Source organism: Lissotriton vulgaris, chromosome 1_2 (genome assembly GCF_964263255.1).
Source record: "Lissotriton vulgaris chromosome 1_2, aLisVul1.2, whole genome shotgun sequence".
Classification (NCBI taxonomy): Eukaryota; Metazoa; Chordata; class Amphibia; order Caudata; family Salamandridae; genus Lissotriton; species Lissotriton vulgaris.
The window spans coordinates 126781298-126801196 of record NC_141686.1 but is presented as its reverse complement, the minus strand read 5'-3'; the positions used below and the strand labels follow the sequence as shown (position 1 = coordinate 126801196).

Genomic DNA, 19899 nt, shown 5'->3' with positions numbered 1-19899 from the left:
TCACTTATCTTTTGGTGCACTTCCTTTCACCTTAAGCTTGTTTTGCATACACTATGCTATGTGATTGGTTCCGGACGCACTGATGTATTAATCATTTGTTGATGAGTAAAAATCCTCCACGTACATATGTAAATAAACCATGGTACTTACATTTGTTTGTTTACAGACATGTCCCTGAGGAAGGGACCTATAGAGTCCCTAAATGCATAGGGCTTATTCACAAATATGGCATAATTGCGAAGTTACCTACCTGTCTTATAAAAAAATTATGCATTTATGTTTTTTGAAACATTTTGTGTGATTCAAGAAATTTTGTGTGATGCAAGTTTTCACTTTGATATAATGTTCGCATAATATTTGTTAATTAACAAATGAAAATCTGCATCTTCTAATGTTGTGTCTATAACATAGACATTAATGAACAATTTATGAATTTATTGATACCAGGAACAGTGCCACCCACACACAGGTATTCTTTCCTGTTTGAACTGAATATTTTCAGCCTGTCGGGTCGATCTAGGCAGTGGGGCAGCACCCTTTGATAAACTAGAATATACACGTAGAACTGCATAGAACAGGCAGTGCATCTCCTATCCTCACACTAAGTTTAAAGAAGCCACATACACATGGTGATTACAAGCCCACACCATCTCCTCTCAGTAGGCTCTTGGCTACTCTGCTTAACCACCCTGAGAGAGTCAATGGGGTGTTTGGTTAACAGCGAAGGGGGAGTGAAGACCCATTTCTTGTGCAGGTCAAGTTCAGGGAAGTGCAGGTCAGGTTCAGGGAAGTGCAGGTCAGGTTCAGGGAAGTTGGTTTCCCAGCTAAAATATCTGTTCTACTGTCATCTGCAACTCCTATATGGAGTTGTTTATGCCTCAGGCTTTTTTCTTCAAGTTGCAGCTACTTAAAGGGGACACTCTTTAGCTTTGTGTTACCTTACTGGCTGGCAAAGTGGCTTCTAAAAGTGATCTCATTGTCTCCTAAACCAGGAATCAACATTCATGGGAAGACCATCACGCCTGGCGCTTGACCAGGATGGCCAACACTCAGTGAATATCAGGGGACAGCAAGAGCCCCCTCATCGAGCACATATGTGCCCAACCAATTAAAAGGTGTCAAGGTTTCCTTGCACATAACATCCTACTGAGTAACTTTGCTCTTTGAAGGTTAATATCAAACACACTAATGAGCTATTTAGGACACCTAGTGGCACGTACTCCGATAAACCTCAATTGAATAAACGTTTTCCGCATGGCAGTTCACACAGGTCCACGAGGGACGGATACATGCCATGTGACACCTTTCCTCCCAGAAACATGTTACCAGGTACAATCAATCATATGATTAGCCAATAAATAATTGTATTCACTCACGTGGACTAATAACCCTTGGCATAATTTGCCTGAGGGAACACGTTGCCTGGAAAAGTTTGAGACCCACTCAAAATAAAGAGAAACTTTAAAAATCCTTGTAATCGACTTGGGTCTAATTTTTGCTTTCTCAATCACATTAACAGTAGCTTAAGAGCATTTGCACTGTTTGGGATTAAGGATAAAATCCAGAGAAAAACTATCCATCATCCATATTCAGTATCTTCAAATACTCCACTGGATGGGCTCACCTGTTGGACCTTTGTGACGTGTCCTATTCACTTTGAATACATTCCAGGTAACACACACAAGGAAAAATTACGTACAACGAACTCACTCACGTAGTCAATGGTTATTCTTAAAAACTGGCTTGTAGTCAGACCGTCTGCATAGACAATTGACACTCCTGGCTCAGAACAAACCAATCAGTCTTCACATGAGGTGCTATAAAAAATATCTGTTTTAAGGCACATCTCTCTGAAGAATAATTCTGAATAACAGAGAAAGACTTTGATTAACCCCAAAGAGTATGTACCTGGCTGTTTTAGGTTAAATTTCAGCAGGACCTAACATTCCAAAACAGTGTGAAATGTTACTCATTATATGGGTGCACCATGTTCCATAATGTGCAAAGTTTGTGGCTACTTTCGTCAAAATAGGAGAGATCGATGGGGAACCTAGATAAATGTGTAGATTATACAAATTAAGTATTTTAATAAACCGTATATATATACTTGAAGCAGAAGCCAAATTGTACTTTATATTTCCCTCCTGCCACACAGTGTTCTCTCCCCTTTCCTCACAAAATGCCACTAAACGTCCAATACCGTACTGGGTTTAAATAAGAAAACAAGCATGCACAGATGAGATGCACAAGCTTCAATAAAAGAAGCACCTCTGTAAAGTGCTCTTTAGTTCCCTTGATCTAGGCTTGCACTATATCAAATACCTAGAATAAGTGTACCATTTCTAGAATAAGAAATGTTATTTTTTCAAGGATAAGTCCGTAAATCAGACAATTGCCAAAACTATCCCTAAAAGTGTACAGCCAAAGGCATGCTCTGCATGGCCAAGATGGGGAATGCACTTTATTGGTGATCTCTGGCTTCCTCCGCCATCATCCTGCCTACTTCGCCTCACAATGGCCCTCTTCCTACTCCTGTGCGGCTAGCCACAGACCATCTCCCTAGACTGGAGATGTGACGTACAGATGCATGGCTGGAAATGGGAGTGACTGAGGAGAGAATAGCCCTATATGCAGATTATGCTCACCTGTTCCCAGCCCACCTGCATCTCTTCGGGTCTCACTTTCTACGACTTCTAGCTCTCTAAGGTCAAGCTTCCGACCTCAAAGTGAACAGGAGTAAATCCTTGCTGATCCCACTACGTGGAATTTACGAGCTCACTTTGTGGCAAGCATCTATTCCCATGAGACGGTTATGCTTCCTGTACCTGGGCATTTACGTAGCCCCCAAACCAGGTCTGACATGGAATCTAACTTTCTCACCTCGTGGCTAAGCTAAGGCTGATCTTCACAAATGGAAGCAACTGCCGCTTATTGTGCTCAGTACAGTGGACCGCTTGAAAAAGATTATACTCCCACGGTTCCTCTACATCCTCCAAACTTCTCGCGGATGATTTCCAATCACTGGTTCAAGGACCTGGCATCTAAGCTTCGCTCATTCTTATAGACGTTACGGGATGGTATGGGCGATACGGGGTGTATCGCTCGGGATAAATGCAGTCAATCCGTCTATGATGGGAGAATGGGAATGGAGGACTTAAAGCTCTAAAACTGCGTTTCACAAACCCTGTTCATTAATGATTGGCTATGTGGGGGATGCAGCAATGTCACATACCAGGTGGAGGTCTCCCTCCTAGGTATAGACAAATTGATGGGCTTGGTGTACGGCAACCCTATTCCCCGCAGCCTCCCCGATTCTACCAGAGCGGTCTTTATAAACTGGTGCCTGGCTGTGCACTTGTCAGGAGGGACCAAAAACTAACACAACAAACGGCACTATGGCAGGGACGGTGCCTCCATCACAACACACAGGTTTCCTTAAATGGGGCAGAACTGGCATTACCAGCCTTGGAGATGTACACCAATGGAGCAGCATATGCACATTCAAAGACCTGCAGACCCACTCTCTCTATTGGCAGGGTGGACGTTACGGGCTTGTCTGAATACAACCCATTCAAGCTAAGTTACTGATGGGAACCTTGGGGAAAAGCGGCATATCTCAGGTATATTGTATCTTTGTAATCAATGTCCCAGACCGATTTGAAGCCCTTTGACAGAAGTGGGAGGCTGAGTGGGACCCTCTGACGATGTTGACTGGAGGGAGGCTAGCATAGAACCCCATTAGCTTGCTATATCCTATCGTCTTCAGCTGATCCAAACTGAATTACCTGCATGCGACCTCTCACTCTCCCCAACGCCTATGGCGCACACCTAAAGTCCTCAACTCAGCCTGCTTCCGTTGAACCTGCCTGGATGCAGATTTTCTTTTCACATGGTATGGCAGTGCCCCAAGATTGCAGGCTACTGCCACCGGCTTGGGAAGGCTCTGCCCCTAATCTTGGGGCTTCTAATCACATTGATGGCTATGATGGCCCTGTTGGGCATTTTGGACGATCTGGGTAGTAGTCTTAGGAGGGTGGGGGTGGGCAGCATGGTGGGTTTGGCCAAGATGGTGGTAAAAAGAGACACTGCTGGTGGATGGACGCTGTTAGAACCATTCTCACCAACCATATGGCATAGGAATAGGGATTGGGGTGCACAAAACAGGAAGTACCCATTAACAGCGCCAGAGGATGCTCCCAGAAACACTATAAATGGTGGGATTATTATGGACTGGGACTAAAATGCATGAATGAATCTCACATATTCAACCAAAATGTAATCTGGTTATGTACCGACTTGATTCTATGATACTAGAGCATGAAGTTGTTATGTCTATTCACGGATATGAAGGCAGTACAATTGTTTATCAAAAAATAATGTACTTCCTAACACGAGAAGCCATACAATCACCATATCATAAAAACGTCTGTGGAGGCTTTGCGTGCTAAAGCACTCTTGCTAGATTCCATAGAGTAATTGATCATTCACTGGGAAACAAGTACGGACTCATTTCTTGGAGACACAATTCTATAGAATAGTACGCTGTTTTTGCTATTCGAGGTGACCTCATCACTATCTGGTCTTATTTTGATAAGACCATCTCACATGCTAACAACGTTTATTCTCTTCTTTAAAGAAACAGTCCATCATACTTTAGGAAGAAAAACATCAGAGTTGCTTAATTTGAGCTGCGTTTTCATTTAGGAAAGATGAGCTCATGTGCATTTACTGAATGGTCAATTATAATTTAAGAAAGTATCTCACTGACATTTAGGTAACAAGCATTTACAATGCAATAGGTTTCGCAGCATTAAAGTTTGAGTTATTGGCATTGTGTATGACAATGCGTTGCATACATTTTTTAGCAAACTTTGAATTGGTGAGCAGTGAGAGTGTGTGCAAGAGTATGCTGTTGCTCACAGCTGTTATTATCCATACAGCTCTGATGATGCAACTCACGCACGGGGCTGATGCAGTTATTATTCACCCAGCTCTGATGATGCACCTCAGACACGGGCTCACAGCTGTTATTATTCATACAGCTCCGATGATGCACCTGACACGGGGCTGACGCAGTTATTATTCACACAGCTCTGATGATGCACCTCAGGCACGGGCTCACAGCTGTTATTATTTACACAGCTCTGATGATGCACCTCAGGCACGGGCTGACACAGTTATTCACACAGCTCTGATTATGCACCTCAGGCACAGGGCTGATGCAGTTAATATTCACACAGCTCTGATGATGCACCTCAGGCACGGGGCTGACGCAGTTATTATTCACACAGCTCTGATGATGCACCTCAGGCACGGGTTGACAGCTATTATTCACACAGCTCTGATGATGCACCTCAGGCACAGGGCTGACGCAGTTAATATTCACACAGCTCTGATGATGCACCTCAGGCACGGGGCTGACGCAGTTATTATTCACACAGCTCTGATGATGCACCTCAGGCACGGGTTGACAGCTATTATTCACACAGCTCTGATGATGCACCTCAGACACGGGGCTCACAGCTGTTATTATTCACACAGCTCTGATGATGCACCTCAGGCACAGGACTGACGCAGTTATTATTCACACAGCTCTGATGATGCACATCAGGCACGGGCTCACAGCTGTTAGGCCGACGAGTGCATGCGAGGTGGCCGAGTAGTATCGCGGGTCTCGCACTATAGGAGGCACGGTTAGAGGGTAAAGAGGCTGGAAAAGACAGTGGCGTGGAATGAAAGTGGGAGGGCTCGGTAGGTGCGAAGAGAGGCTGTGGCTTGAGGGAGATGCGTTGTTGAAGAATGCGCACTGTGCAGAAGGAGGCTGGCATAATGTGTGAGAGATGGCCTGCCAGTGATATTCGGGGGGGGGGGGTGGTGAATGGCTTGCGATGCATTTGCGGAGAGTGGAGCTCCTAGTGTGGGTGGAATAGCAGAGGAGGCGGGCTATGCTGTGGCTTGGGGGCAGGCATTTTTAGAAATATGTGAAGCGCTGTGGTTAGAGGAGGGGCGGTTTGGTTTGTTGATGTGTGAGCACAAAGGAGATGGGTGACTCGGTGTAGTGCTTTACTTTAACAAAAGTAACGTTTGGGGCGAGATGCGGAGGTATACCGGCATTAACCCCTCAGCAACCCTTGCAAAAAAGTCCACTTTTAAGACCCAAGCATGGCGCATGCAGGCAGGAATGCTATTTTTTACGGGAAGGAGGAAACAAGGTGGCGACTATTATATAATACGTCATTACTTTTTCAATAGCGCCGCAAATTCTTCATCCACTACCTTTCCGACCGCAGTCATTAATGACGTCCCCCCAGCAATCCTTGAAAAAGTTGTTTACCTCCCCTGTCCCACCCCGCTGCAGCTGCCCCGGCCAACATACGCCATCTCTGAGCCTGCACGCCGCACTCTCCCCATTCACCAACACCCTGTGCGAACAAGCAAAAGAGACGGAGACCCCAGACCCAAGACCCCTCACCCCCCCGCATGGCGGGGTTATTTGTGCCTTACCTTGCCGCCCTCACTAAAGGCTCGAGGAGCGACGATGTCCCAAAGTTCTATTAAAATGCCAGGGAGACGATGCAATGGAAATGCAAAAAGGCAGCGACGCCGAAACCACGGTTGTAGAGCAGGAGACGTCGTCGCCGTGCGCGTGCACGTTGGCTGTCCCTGCGCAAGCTGCGATGAGAAGACACGCCGAGCCGAGGTAGAGGATGTGTGTGTGGAAGCGGGGGCGGGGGGGGGGGTCTGTATGTATGTATGTTTGTGTGTGTGTGTGTGCGGGGGGGGAAAGAGTTCACTATGTGTGCCTGTGTATGCATGGCGGCGGCAGGGGGTTCTCCATGCGAGTGTGTGTGTGCATGCGTGTGTGTATGCACGGCGGCGCTGGGGAGGGTTGGGGGGTTCTCTTATTTGTATTTAAAGGCTGTCTGGAGTAAAGGGATTGTGGGGGGCCTTGTTATGTCTGTTTTCAGTCGAAGTAAGCCACCCGCACTCCTGGGCTCAGGCCTAAAATTAAGTAGGTCCCTACTGGTCTAAAAAACACGCTCGACCAATGTTCCTGGATATAAAATAAAAAAAATAAAAGAAAGGAGAAATATCACCCGGTCTCTACATCACGCAGTTCCATCCTCTCGGTGTCCGACCCAGCGTTACAAGTGTCTGGGGCATGTTATGTGGCCGGGGGCGGAGTGCAGTTTGAGACTGGTCCAAGGTGCTCCCGCTATGGCTCGGCGCGGCCCTCCCCATCCATCCGGCTGCTGCTATGACTGCGCGCCTGGGGGGTTCTCTATGTGTGTGTGTATGCGCGGGGGCGGGAGAGTTTATTTATTTATTTATTTTTAAAGTTTTATATAGCGCGAACAAGATCTTTGCAGATATCAGAGCGCTTTACAGAAACAGTAGGTAGGATAAACAAGACTCTTAAATCAATATGAGATTCCGTAGACAGTGAGTTGCAAAAATAGGGTATCAATCATACAAGAGTATACAGAGTAATAACAATCAAGAAACAATAATATGGAAGCAGTACAATGTCTAAGCGGATAAGATTATAGCACCCCAGAGGGTGAGTAAACACAATGTTGAAAGCAAAGCATTAGTCAGTAGTGGGTGCGTTGCAGGTTATTGAGGCCGATAATGTGGGAGCCAAATACTGTCATTGTTCCAGTATCAATAGTGTTTAGGTGTATTTAGCCATAAGGATGGCCTTCACCTCTTTCTTGAAGAGTATAGTGGACGGGATAAGCCTGGTTTCTGGCAGGAGTGCATTCCAGATCCTAGGTGCCATTCCAGAGAAGGAGCGTTTGTATGTTTTTTCCTTCCGGAATCTCCGTGGTTTCAGGAGGAGAGTGTTTGTGCTTCTGTTGGATCTTGAGCCTCCTGATATGGTCAGATTATGAGAGAGGTAGTTGGGTGCCTTGTGGTGTACGGCCGAGTGTGTCATACAGGCAATTTTCAACTGAATTCTGGCTTCAATAGGCAGCCAGTTCAGGGCTTTTAAGTCAGGGGATATATGAGAGTGTTTTCTTGAGCCAGTGATGAGTCTCGCGGCCGCGTTCAGGGAGGCTCTTAGGGGAGCCGTTGTTGTCAGGGGGAGCCCGCTGAGAGCCACAATTCCGTAGTCTATGCGAGGAATGACTAAGGCTTGTACCACAGTTTGGAAGTCCTTGGGTGGTAGGAAGGGTTTGAGTTTTCTCAACGTGTTGATTTGGAAGTTGGCTCCTTTAGTTGCTATGCTAATATGCTGCTGCATGTCGAGATTGCAGTCCAGTGTGATGCCAAGGGATTTCGCTGAGTCCATGATGGTGGGTTGGACATTGAGTGCGGTTAGATGATTGAGCCAGGTTTGGGTGATGGCCTTTTTCGCAGGAGGAGAGATCAGAACAATTGTCGGCCAGCCAAGCTTGGGTGTTTCTTAGTGTGGCATTCAACAGTTTGATGTCTTCAGGGGATTGAAGCTTGGGGTAGAGATGAGTGTCTTCGGCGTACATATGGAAATGTACCTTAGAAGATTGAAGCAAGGTGGTGAGTGGTTCCATGACGAGGTTGAACAATGTGGGGGATAGGGAGGAACCTTGCGGGACGATCAGTGTTACTGGCACAGGCGAGGACAGTGCGTTGTTGATCTTGAACCTCTGAGAACGGTTGTGCAGAAAGGACGTGAACCATTTGAGAACCGTCCCGGATATGCCCATTCTGGTATTTAGGAGCTCCAGTAGATTCTCGTGTTTGACCGTATCAAATGCTGAAGAAAGGTCAAGAAGGATGAGGAGGCAAGACTCATTGTGATCAAGGATTTGGAGGGCATCCTCTATTATGTGTGTCATTGCAGTTTCCGTGCTATGCTTTGCTCTGAATCCGGATTGGTGAGAGTTGAGGAGGTCAAACTGCTCAATGTGTTTTGTCAGTTGGAGTTGCACGCATTTTTCTAACAGTTTTGCTAGAGTGGTGATATTGGTGATAGGACGATAGTTGTTTAGGTCGGCTGGGTCAGCTGTGGGTTTCTTGAGTATAGGCGTGACTTGCCCAATCTTGTGGGAGTCTGGGATGAGCCCTTGTTGCAGGGAACAGTTGATGATTTTAGTCCAGAGTGGGAGGAACAGGGGGGTGAGGACTTTAACAGCATTGGCAGGTAGGGGGTCTGTGTGATGATTGGCGGGTTTCAAGGTGACCAGCAGCTTGTGAATTGATTCTTCGGAATAGGTGTCGAAGGATGTCCATGAAGCGTTTTTTTTAGCATGAGTGTTAGTTATGCATATGGAGCCGGCGAATCGACGTGCATCCTTGATGAGATCGCTTCTTATAGTGTCGTTCTTTTGCTTGAAGAAAGCAGAGAAGTCTTCGCAACTTGGGATAGCCTTTGTTAAGTTGTTGGGTTGTGGAGGTTGCATTTTGGTTTGGGTTTTGACTAACTCGAACAGTTTTTTTGGTCGGTTTTTAGCTTGATCCAGCTGTTGGCTGAAGAATATTGATTTCGAGCGTTTGATTTTTCTGAAGTAAGCGTTTCTCTTACTCTTAAGCATTCTAAGGTTCAGTGCTGAGGGGTCTGATCTCCACCCGCGCTCAGCTAAGCGCATCACACGTCTGTCTTCATTGAGTCTGCCATCGTACCATGGGTTCGAGTTCTTGGTGGAGACGCTCTTCAATTGCAAGGGTGCGGCATCATTGATTATTGTAGACATGGAGTCTAGGTAGAGGTTGGTCAATGAATGCACATCAGAGACGTCCGTCGGGGGAAGAAGGAGACTGCCTGTGTGGGCAGGCAAGGACTTTGGGTTAAGGTTCTTCAGGTCCCTCTTCCAAATCTTGGTTTTGGCAGGTTGCGCCGGGTTAAGTTTGAGTTTTTCGTTGATGAAGCAGGTGATGATGTGGTGGTCTGACCAGTCACATGGTTCGATTGCGACTAGTTGGGTAGAGTCTTCTTTGGCGATGATAAGGTCAATGATAGAGCCTTTTTCATGTGTCGGACCGTTGCAGATTTGGGTGAGGTCAAGCGCGTCGAGGAACGTCTTAAGGCTCTTCACCACAGTGTCTTTCTGGTCATTCCAGTGGACGTTGAAGTCTCCCAGGTAAATTTGATTGAGCTGTCGACCGGCGTTGGTGGATATCGTGTCCATTAGTTGTTGGGAGAAGATGAAGTTGTCACCGGGTGGGTGGTAAATAACATGAAGGGAGCACACAGGTTTGCCCTCACTAGTAATCTCAAGGCAGATGAGTTTGCAGGAGGAGAGGGAGGGGGAGGGGCCTTCAGTGACAGCTAGGTTGCTCCTGTAGATGCATGCGATTCCCCCGCCCGTCTTACCATTCCTGTCGAGTCTAATAATGCGATAGTTGGGGGGGACTAGTATGTCCATTATAGGTGTGGATGTTTCAGTTAACCACGTTTCAGTCAGAATGGCTAGATCAATGCCCCTTGATAAGATGAGCTCCGCGATGCCAGAGGAGTGTCTCCGGGCCGATCTGCAGTTGAGCAGGATACACTTTAGTCTAGGGGTGAGGAGGGTGGGAGAATGTTCTAAGGAGAGGGGGATATTTTTGAGATTACAGGGGACAGAACTTCTGTTGCTCAGTGTGGGTGGCCGGAGGGGATTTGTGCGAATCGTGGGTATGGGGAGGTGTGTTGTGGGTGAGGGTTTTGTGGGACCTGGGCCATAAGAGCAGAGGAGATTGTGTAAGTCTCGGCCCGAAAGGGTGTTTAGGGTGCGACGGGGACGGCCGGTGGCCTTGCGATCAGGGATAGAGGGCCAGCGCGGGGAGAGCAGGGTGGAACGGTTTGAGGGGCGAATGGAGTCCTTGTTGGGCGGGGAAGTGTAGGGAAGTGGGTGCCTGGGGTGTGTGAGAAGAAGTTCTTTGATGGTGTGGAGCTCTTCCTTGACTTGTAGGAGGGTGGAGATGATCATGTCCAGTGTTGGATTGGGGATGGAATTTGAAGTGAGAGCAGTGGGTGAGTGTTTGAGTCGGGTAATGGGGTGGGAACTGGATCGAATGTGACGGGATGTGCGCGCGATGGAGCAGGGCTCTGCGGTCCGAGTAGGTGGGGTAGCGTTCGAAGGATGAGAGAGTTTGTGAACAGGGGGCGGGGATGAGGACAGGGGGCGGTTGATAGCGTGAGTGATGGTGCTTGTGGTAGGCGGTGTGGGTGAGTTGAGGGATGAATGTAGACTGGAGAGGGAAGGAGTGACAATACGGGGGTGAGGGCTAAGAATGGGAGGGGATAAAGGATAAGGGGTTATGTTGAGGGAGGTGGTGTGTTCCGTGAGTCTGGCCGATGGGGTGGGGTAGTGGGGAGTGAGAGTGGGGGGGGAGAGAGGGTGAGGGTTGGTCATGTCGCGGGACGGGGGAGGTATGCTCAAGGTGGTGGAGGTGGGTTCTGCGCGACTTGTGTGAGGAGTGGGGTGGGGAGTAAGGAGGGTGGGGGTATTGGTGATGTGTGAAGGGGGATGATAATCGCCAATGCATGAGGGGTGTGGGGAAGTGAGATCGGATGGGTGATCGATTACAGCAGCATCTGCGACGTTCGCAGAGGTTGTGTGGTGGGGGGTGAGGAGGGTGGGGATAACGGGAGTGAGAAAAGGGGGGTGATCTTCGCTAGTGCATGGAGGAATTTGGGGGATATGAACAGGTGGTATGCAATGGGAAGTGTGATCAGGAGGGTGACTGTTTACCGCGGATTGGGGAGGGGAGAGCTGTGAGATGTTCCTCAGCTGTGATGGGGTGCGGCTGGTGTATATGGGGGAGAGGTCTATGTCTGTGATTGAGAGGTGTGGGGCAGCTACAATAGGTCGGTGGGTGATTAAGGTGCAGGGGGTAGAGGGGGAGAGATCTATGTCTGTGATTAAGGAGTGTGGGGTAGCTACAGAAGGTGGGTGGGTGATTAAGGTGCTGGGGGTAGCGGAGAGGTGCGTGTCGTTTTGGGGCTGAGCTATGTTAGCTGGGTTGTGATTGGAGGCTGTGCGGTTAGGGATGAGAGGACTGGGGGTGCTGTGAGTGGGGGTCCGTGGATTGGAGAGGTGCTGTTTGAAGGTGGGGAACATGTTGTCTAGTAGTTCCAGGTTCCTGTCTATGGATTGAATTAGGACAATCCTGTTATTGTAGATAGTGATGGTGGTTCTGCCTGGGAAGAGTTGAGATGGTGTGATGGAGAGTGTTGAGCCATGAGCGGATTTCCTGGTAGAGGAGACGGTGAGTAAGGTGCAGAACACTTTTCTCCATTGGACTCTTCGTGTGGTGTGGAAGATGATGTCAATATTCATGGATCCATTCACCGGTGAGAAATAGGTGTCGACAAAGGGGGTTTCAGGGTGGGTCCTAAGGAAGTTATGTTTAACGCGCTTAGCGGCTTTTTTGTTGGGTAATGGTGGGTAGATGATTTTATATGTGTGTTTGCCGATGAGATCCATGTTGGGTAGAGGTAGGCGTAGGAGGGTGTACAATAATGATAACAGGAGCAAAAACAAGTGCAAACAACAAATTACATGTAACGATAGTGACAATGGTGAGCAGACTGAGTATATGAGGTAGCAGTCAGAATCAAAAATGACATTAGTGACATTAGTGAGCAATCAAAATATATGAGGTAGCAATCGGTACGCTGTAAGCTGCAAATGGGTGCAGCTTACAAAAGGAAAAAGATATATATATAAATATATAAAAATATGAGGTAGTAATCGGTGCAATACAAAAATAGAGGCAAACGGTAAGTTACATGGAAACAGAAGTGACACTAGTGAGCAGCCAACATAATCAAAATATAGGAGGTAGCAATTGGTGCAGTCCAGGGAAAAAAGTGAAATGGGTGCAACTTACAAAAAGAAAAAGATATATATATAAATATATAAAAATATGAGGTAGTAATCGGTGCAATACAAAAATAGAAAGTGAAATGGGTGCAGCTTATAACAATTGTACAGTATACAAGTAGAAGTATAATACTAATGATATACTGGAACAAAATACAGGTGCAAACAAAGAGCTAAATGAGTCAAAAATGAGACTGGAGAGCAGCAAGAAATATATGAGCTAATGATCGGTGCGTTAAATACAAGTAGAAGTATAATACTGCACTAAAAGGCAGACATTCGCTAGTTGAGAATAGTCTAAAGAGGCCAGTTCTTAGAGTGTGGTCGAATAGTGAAAAAGACTAGTCCATGATGGCCGACAGAGAGAGAGAGAGACCAGTCTAAAATGGCCGCCAAATTGAGTGATTACAGAGTATAGTTTCCCTTTCTACTCTGGGTGGGTCGAGTTAGTCCATCTTCCATGTTGCTTGAAGGGGAGGATAGAGTTCAGCTTCTATGCTGCTAGATGGTGAGGAGAGAGGCTTATCTCTGTTTTGCTGATCCCTGACCGCGTTGGTATGTAGCCTCATGGTCATCTGGTGGGCAGGGGGGCGATTTATGGCTCCAGTTTATGGCCCCAGCCCTATTAGCCAATGGAGAGTGAAAAACCACCGCAAAGCCCGCGAAAATACAAATCACGCAGATATCAGCTTAAAATTCCGGGCATAGAGTAAAAAACCGGCATGTGTGTTTAAAGTAGCATTTTTTCGTGCATAATTCCGTGCAGAGAGTGAGAAACCGGCATAAGTATTTAAGATGATAGATTTGCGTGCAGTTACCTTCCGAGTCTCCCCTGACGCTGCTCAAATAGTTTTGCGTGCAGTATGCAAAGAGTGAAAAATCGGCATGAGAATTTGGAATAAAAGCTTTGCTTGCAGTTACCTTCCGAGTCGCCACAGTTGTCTATGTGTGTGTATGCGCAGCGGTTGGGGGGGTTCACCATGTGTGTGTATGCGCGGCGGGGCAGGGGTCTGAATGTGTGTGTGTGTGTGTTTCTGCTTCCAAGGAGCCATGGGAGACAGGAAGCGCGTGTGACCTGATCCTGATCCGTTTACGCACGCGTGCACATCGCTTGTCCGCTGTCTCCCTTGACTCCTTGAAAGCAGAAACAATTGCAATAGTGTTTCGCAGCGACGATCGCTTCACGATCGGTTCGCAGTGCGAAACCTAATAAAAGGAATCACTTTGTGCCCACACAATTACGTTGAGTGGTCTTTTGAGAAAGGCTCCCCTGTTGGCCTCCAATGTACATTAACAAATATCACTCTTTCCACTGTCTGCACTGTTTGTTAAATATTGAGCTAGTTAAACTTAGGAGGGTCAGTTGCATAATACTCTGTTTCTGCTCAGAAGTAACCCACACTACTTTAATTTAGATGTTTGTATTGTGATGCCATAATTGAATTTCTTTTCTTACGTAAAACACTTATACAAAAGAAAAATAGACAGACTCTCCGGTCTTTCACGCAAACTGCAAACACAACAGTAAAGTGCATCACTTGCATTACTCAATCCTTCTCATCATCAGATACTGGCAGCCTATGATCAGCATACAAACAAATAATTCTTACTTGACTTTATTGTCATTCTGGGGGTACAATGTGTGGCTCAGAGTGCTGGTCGCTCCAAGGGGAATGAATCCAATGGGGATCCTGCTAAAGACAGCCTGAAATCAAACAGGGAGAGTGGTGAATGAGACAGTCATGCAAGTGTAACAAACAATTTAATTATTTGAAGAGTTTTATATTGCGCATACATGACCCATCGGTGTATCAGAGTGCTGTACAAATAGCAGTGAAGTCATACAAGCAGGATAAAATGCAAAAAGGAATAAGCAAACACCAAAACAGACATAGTATATACAAATGTCCTGGTACAATCAAGATCCAAGAGTGTCAACAGGAAAATGGCCACGCTGGGTGACTTCAGGGTGCTATTGAAGAAATCTGTTCAAAAGAAACATTTTTACTTCTTTTTAGGAGTTAGTCAAGAGGTTTGTCTAGATTTCCGGAGGTAGTGCATTCCATATTCTTGGGGCAAGTCCAAAGGAGTTTTCTTTTTGTTGAACTTCTGTGGTTTCAGCACTAGAGAGTCAGCACCAGATAGTTCATGTTTTTTGGCCAAGTAGACAGGAGTATTTTGGTGGAGGAACTTGTGTGTCATGCAGGCTATCCTTAACTGGATTCTAGCTTCAAGCAGCAGCCATATCAGCTGTTGTAGGTCAGGTGTGATGTGGTCAAATCTTCTACATCACGATGAGAGCTTAGCAGCCGAGTTCAATGTGGCCCTTTCTGGCACCAGCCTTGCTTTAGGTAAGCCTGCAAGAATAGCCCTCCTGTAATCTAATCGGGATAAGACTATGGCTTGGACTGCACACTGAAAGTCAGCGGAGGGCAAGAGTGGTTTAATTTTCCTTAATGGGTTCATTTGATAATGGTCTCTCTTGGTGATTGCGCAGGCATGATCTTGCATATTTAGGTATTTGTTCAATCTGATCGTGATCTAGTAGAGTGGATAATGTGGGGGGTGCAGTTGAGAGCTGTGAGTTGTCTGAGCCATTCTTCTATGTGGGAGGAGTGATTGTGGGGGGCGATCAAAAGGATTTCAGTTTTGAGAGTGCAGAGCACAAGGTGATTGTGGTTTAACCATCGTTGGATTTTCAGTAGGGTGCAGTTTAATATTTTGATCTATTCGGGTGAGGAACATTTCAGGAACAATTATGTGCCATCCGATGTCGCAGAGATTCTGCTGCTACACAGAACTGTGCACAGAGATCCTGGACCTCAGTGAATTGTGGTGTACCAAAAAACTCACCTTAGTGCCTAGAAACCCTAACCAGCTAGCATCAGTGTCACATTAGCTCTTCGTCTTATAGCAAAGGAACCAATGATTAGACAACCCAGAACATGCGACTTAGGTTATACTCAGGAATTGTGGGATGCAAGAACACTCTTTCGTTATACCCTCATATCAGTCTACAACAGGAGTAAAACGAGACACGGGAAAAGGTTAAAATATTTATTTTAAAGACATGCTCTAAGATGCAGTATCTTTGCTAACATAAGCAGACATATGATTAGAAATAATATGATCCGCATTGTTACAATTCCATAAAACACAAAAGGAGAAATCATATTAAAATGAGGGTGAACATAGGTCCTATAGCGCCTAATAAATCACCCTCCCTAGGTAGGAACTATGTTTTATAAAATACAGAAGGTCTCTTAGGCTTGTGCGGGGGACCCCATACCTCTAGGATCAGCAGGAGTATATCACATCAGGATCTGCAAAAGCTCTCTGTCTCTCTGGAAAAACGGGATTCTTCCAAGTGCCAGAAATCATGCTTACAGTGCAATATTAAAGGCGCCAGAATCACGTTGGCTGCAGCTGCGTGTATGTTATGGCTAAAACGTGAGCCGATCAACCCGAACAACAGCTACCTTGTTATGATAACCTTGGAGGCTTTAGCACTCAGTGTGCAGACTAGAGTCACAATGTAGGTCTAGGGATGCTGAAAACAAGCCATTCTCATGTGAAGCATTTCACACAGCCTAACTTACAACAACAGTTATATGAGGGGGTGTGTGCAAACGCGGCAAAAAGGTAAAATGGCTTTTAAACTTCTAATAAGCCTATGCTAACTTAATGTGCGCACAAGGCCCAGCCCTTACTACACCGCGTACATTTGATAAAGAATGTTTAATTGTTTCAGGATCTCGGTCAAATGTTCCATGTTTATGTTGAATAATGTGGTTGGCAGTGTGGAACATTGAGGCCCTCCAATTGAGACCAGGGTGATGTCAGAAAGGGTTAATTATTTTTGATTCTTTGAGCCCTGTTGTGGAAAAACGAGGGAAACCACTTTTAAATGGTACCAGACAGCCCCATCCTATTCTCAAGAAGGTCAATCAAATTGTCATGTTTTACCATGTTGATCGAAGAGGAGAGATCAAGAAGTATAAGGAGGCAGGATTCATTCTAATCAAGCAATCTCAGGGCATCATCTAAAATGTGAGTTAGAGCCAATTCAGTGCTATATCCCATTCTGAAGACTATTTGGCAATGGTCAAGAAGATAACACTGCTTAATGTAGTTGTAGAGTTGTAGGTGTACGCATTTAAGTAACTTAGCTAGTGTTGGGATTTTGGTGATTGGACGGAAATTGTTGAGGTCAGACAAGTCTGCATTTGGTTTTTTTGGGATTGGTTTGACCGGTCTTATCTTTAGGAAATCCGGAATCATGCCTTGTGAAAGGAAAGCTAGATCATTTTAGACTAAAGTAGTAGTATGGAAGAGCTAAGCAGGCGGAGGATCATTGAAATTGTTGGAGGGTTTTATTGATGTTATGGTTTTAAGTATATAAGTTTTGTCCTAGATATTGAAGGCACTTCAAGTAGCATTATTTTTAGAAGTATAGCCAATGTGAGGGGAACACAGAAAGTGTGACACTGGGAGGAGACTGGGCATGGCCAGTGAGGGTAGACATTGGGAGGAGAGTTGCAATTCTGGTTCAATCCTCCTTGTCTTTTTCATGAAAAAAGCGGAGAATTCCCCTTCACTTGGCAATTACCCATTATGTACCGATTTGAGGTTAGCATGGCAACTAACTTGTTGTTTGACTATTTCCAATAGTTGTTTAGGTCTGTTTTCCAATAGGATTTTTTCACTACGAGTAACATAAGAATGTACAGTAACTAATGCACAGAGGAACCTCCTGCAGCCACATGAAAAAGGAGGGAATTGGATCATTCATTTCATTTTTCATCTTTATTTCGACATAGAAAATGTCATAAAAGAATGCACAGTAAAATACATCAAATATCATAACAGTTATTACGATGAAAATAAGTTCCGTTATATTAAAATTATGGTAAAAACATTGTCATACAGCAAATCTTGGGGCAAACCCTATAAAAGGCCTCAGATCACCACAAACCCCAGAACAACTAGGGAAGTTACACAACTGTAGTGGATCTCAATTTTCCAAATATTTTATTCTGGTATTCCACATGGCAGCCAAGAATTTTGTGACCGGAAAGACAATTATTGGCGACAGGTCAGTTTTTAATATTTGATATGATTGAGAACACTGCCTGAAGCCCAGGTTTTTGCAGGTAGGGATAATCCACTTCTGCCTAGAAGTTTTGTAGGAAGGGCAAAAGAAAACCAGGTGTAACTCAGACTCTAATTTGGCACTACACGCAGGGCAATTTCTGGGGGCATTAGGATGCCAGCGTGCGGTCAAGGCCCTTATCGGTAGGGAGTCATATCTCCATTGGAGATATAGCTTCCTATGGGCATTAGGGCTAATAATATCAAAAGCAGATTCCAGTTTGTAGTAGTCCTTTTGACCCAAAAATGATCTCGTCAGTGTACCAATTTTTGCGTTGGTTAGGCAGGCGGACATGTTTTTATCATAGTACAGGCTGACCAATTCCCGCCGGGATACACCTCTACAGGCTTCTTCAGGGTGAGACCATAATAGAGGGCATCCTAGTCTGTCAAATTCTTGCCTAATGTATTTCAGCCAGGGCAAGTTCCAAACATTTGGTGTTTTTAAAAGTTCTGAGAGCTCTTGCCTATAGCTGACAAGTTCAGGCGTAACCCAAAGCCGTCTCCAGAAGGTAAGAGGTTTAAGTCCCAGTTCTTCCTTGAGGGGTCTGGGTCCCAAGTCCATCCTGAGGGTTAGTAGGGGCGTGCTAGCTGGCAAAGATACTAATTGCCTAAGAAACCTGTTTTCTATAGTGGTGATATCAGGGTGGCAGTTATGGCCCCATAGCTCACCACCATAGATCACCGCTCCCCGTGCCTGCATTTTATAGATTTCAAGAGGGGAGGAAATAGGTTTAGAGACAGTTTGCTTCAGAAGTTTAAGAATTCCACCTGCTTTTTGGGAGAGGTTTAATTGGGTTTTGATCTGATGTTGTACCCAAGTCATATCCTCATTTAGGGTTAGTCCCAGATATTCAAACGTTTGGACTCTCTCTAGACGAACACCGCCTATAGCAGGGTTTTGGCTGGATGTTTTCGGAGAGTTAAAAATCATGAACTTCGTTTTGGATCTATTTATTTCTAATCCCCGATCATGGCAAAATGAGACAAATGCGTCCAAGACTCGATGTATGCCCATTGGTGTCTTAGCCAGCAACAGGGTATCATCTGCAAACATGATCGCAGAGATCCCTTCACCTGCGAGCCTTGGAACATCTCTATTGGGGACCACATTCAGGTGATTGATTACTCCGTTGACAAAGAGGCAAAACAGGGTTGGTGCCAAAACACAACCCTGCCTTACCCCCCTTCCAATGGAGAAGCTAGATGACAAAGTGCTGTGTCTCCCACACCTTACCCGCGCGAAGTTCTGAGAATGGAGACGAATTAAGATATTTAAGAGGGGGGTTGGAATGCCTAGGTCCCTCAATACTCTCCAAAGTTTCCCCTGTGGGACCAGATCGAAGGCCGCACGGAGGTCAACTAAAACAGTGTAAAGCGAGCCGCCCTGGACTTTGACCGTTTTCCAGAAGAGCATGTTTAATCTAAAGATCTGGTCAGTGGTGAATACATTTCTTCTGAAGCCAGCCTGATAATCACTCAGAATTTCTGAGTCCTCAACCCAATCTAAGAGACGGTCCAATATCAGCCTTGAGAAAAGTTTTTGGGATACGTCTATTAGGCTGATTGGCCTATAGTTGAGTGGGAGGAGAGGCGATCCCATCTTGAAGATTGGGACCAACTCGGCTCCCAACCAAGTATTAGGAGGTGCCATTCCCCCAAGGACTGCGTTAAAAATTATTTGAAGATAAGGGGCCCATATCTCGGGATCCTGTTTATAAAGGTCCCCCGGAACCTTGTCCAACCCTGGGGCTTTTCCCATAGGGAGCTTAGCTATTGCCCCACGGACTCGACTAGGGAAAACCTGAAGTCATGCGGGTCAGAGGCCAGAGTACTTACTATATCAGGCATGTGGGCATTTGTGCCATGGGTATCTTCCTTATAGAGCTCTGCAAAGTGTTGTTCCCATACCTCAGGAGCGATATTAGGTGTTACTGCCTGGTCTGGCTCAAGA

The 19899-nt window shown here is 45.8% G+C and overlaps 1 protein-coding gene across 1 annotated transcript in view; it reads right to left on the bottom strand.

Annotated features, from left to right (window-relative positions):
* AGK (acylglycerol kinase) overlaps positions 1-19899 on the bottom strand; it is a 226117-nt gene that overhangs the window by 143562 nt on the left and 62656 nt on the right. The window contains exon 7 of the mRNA XM_086952969.1: positions 14405-14499. Within this exon, the coding sequence (XP_086809095.1) occupies positions 14405-14499 (95 nt within the window). The remainder of the gene's footprint in view (positions 1-14404; positions 14500-19899) is intronic.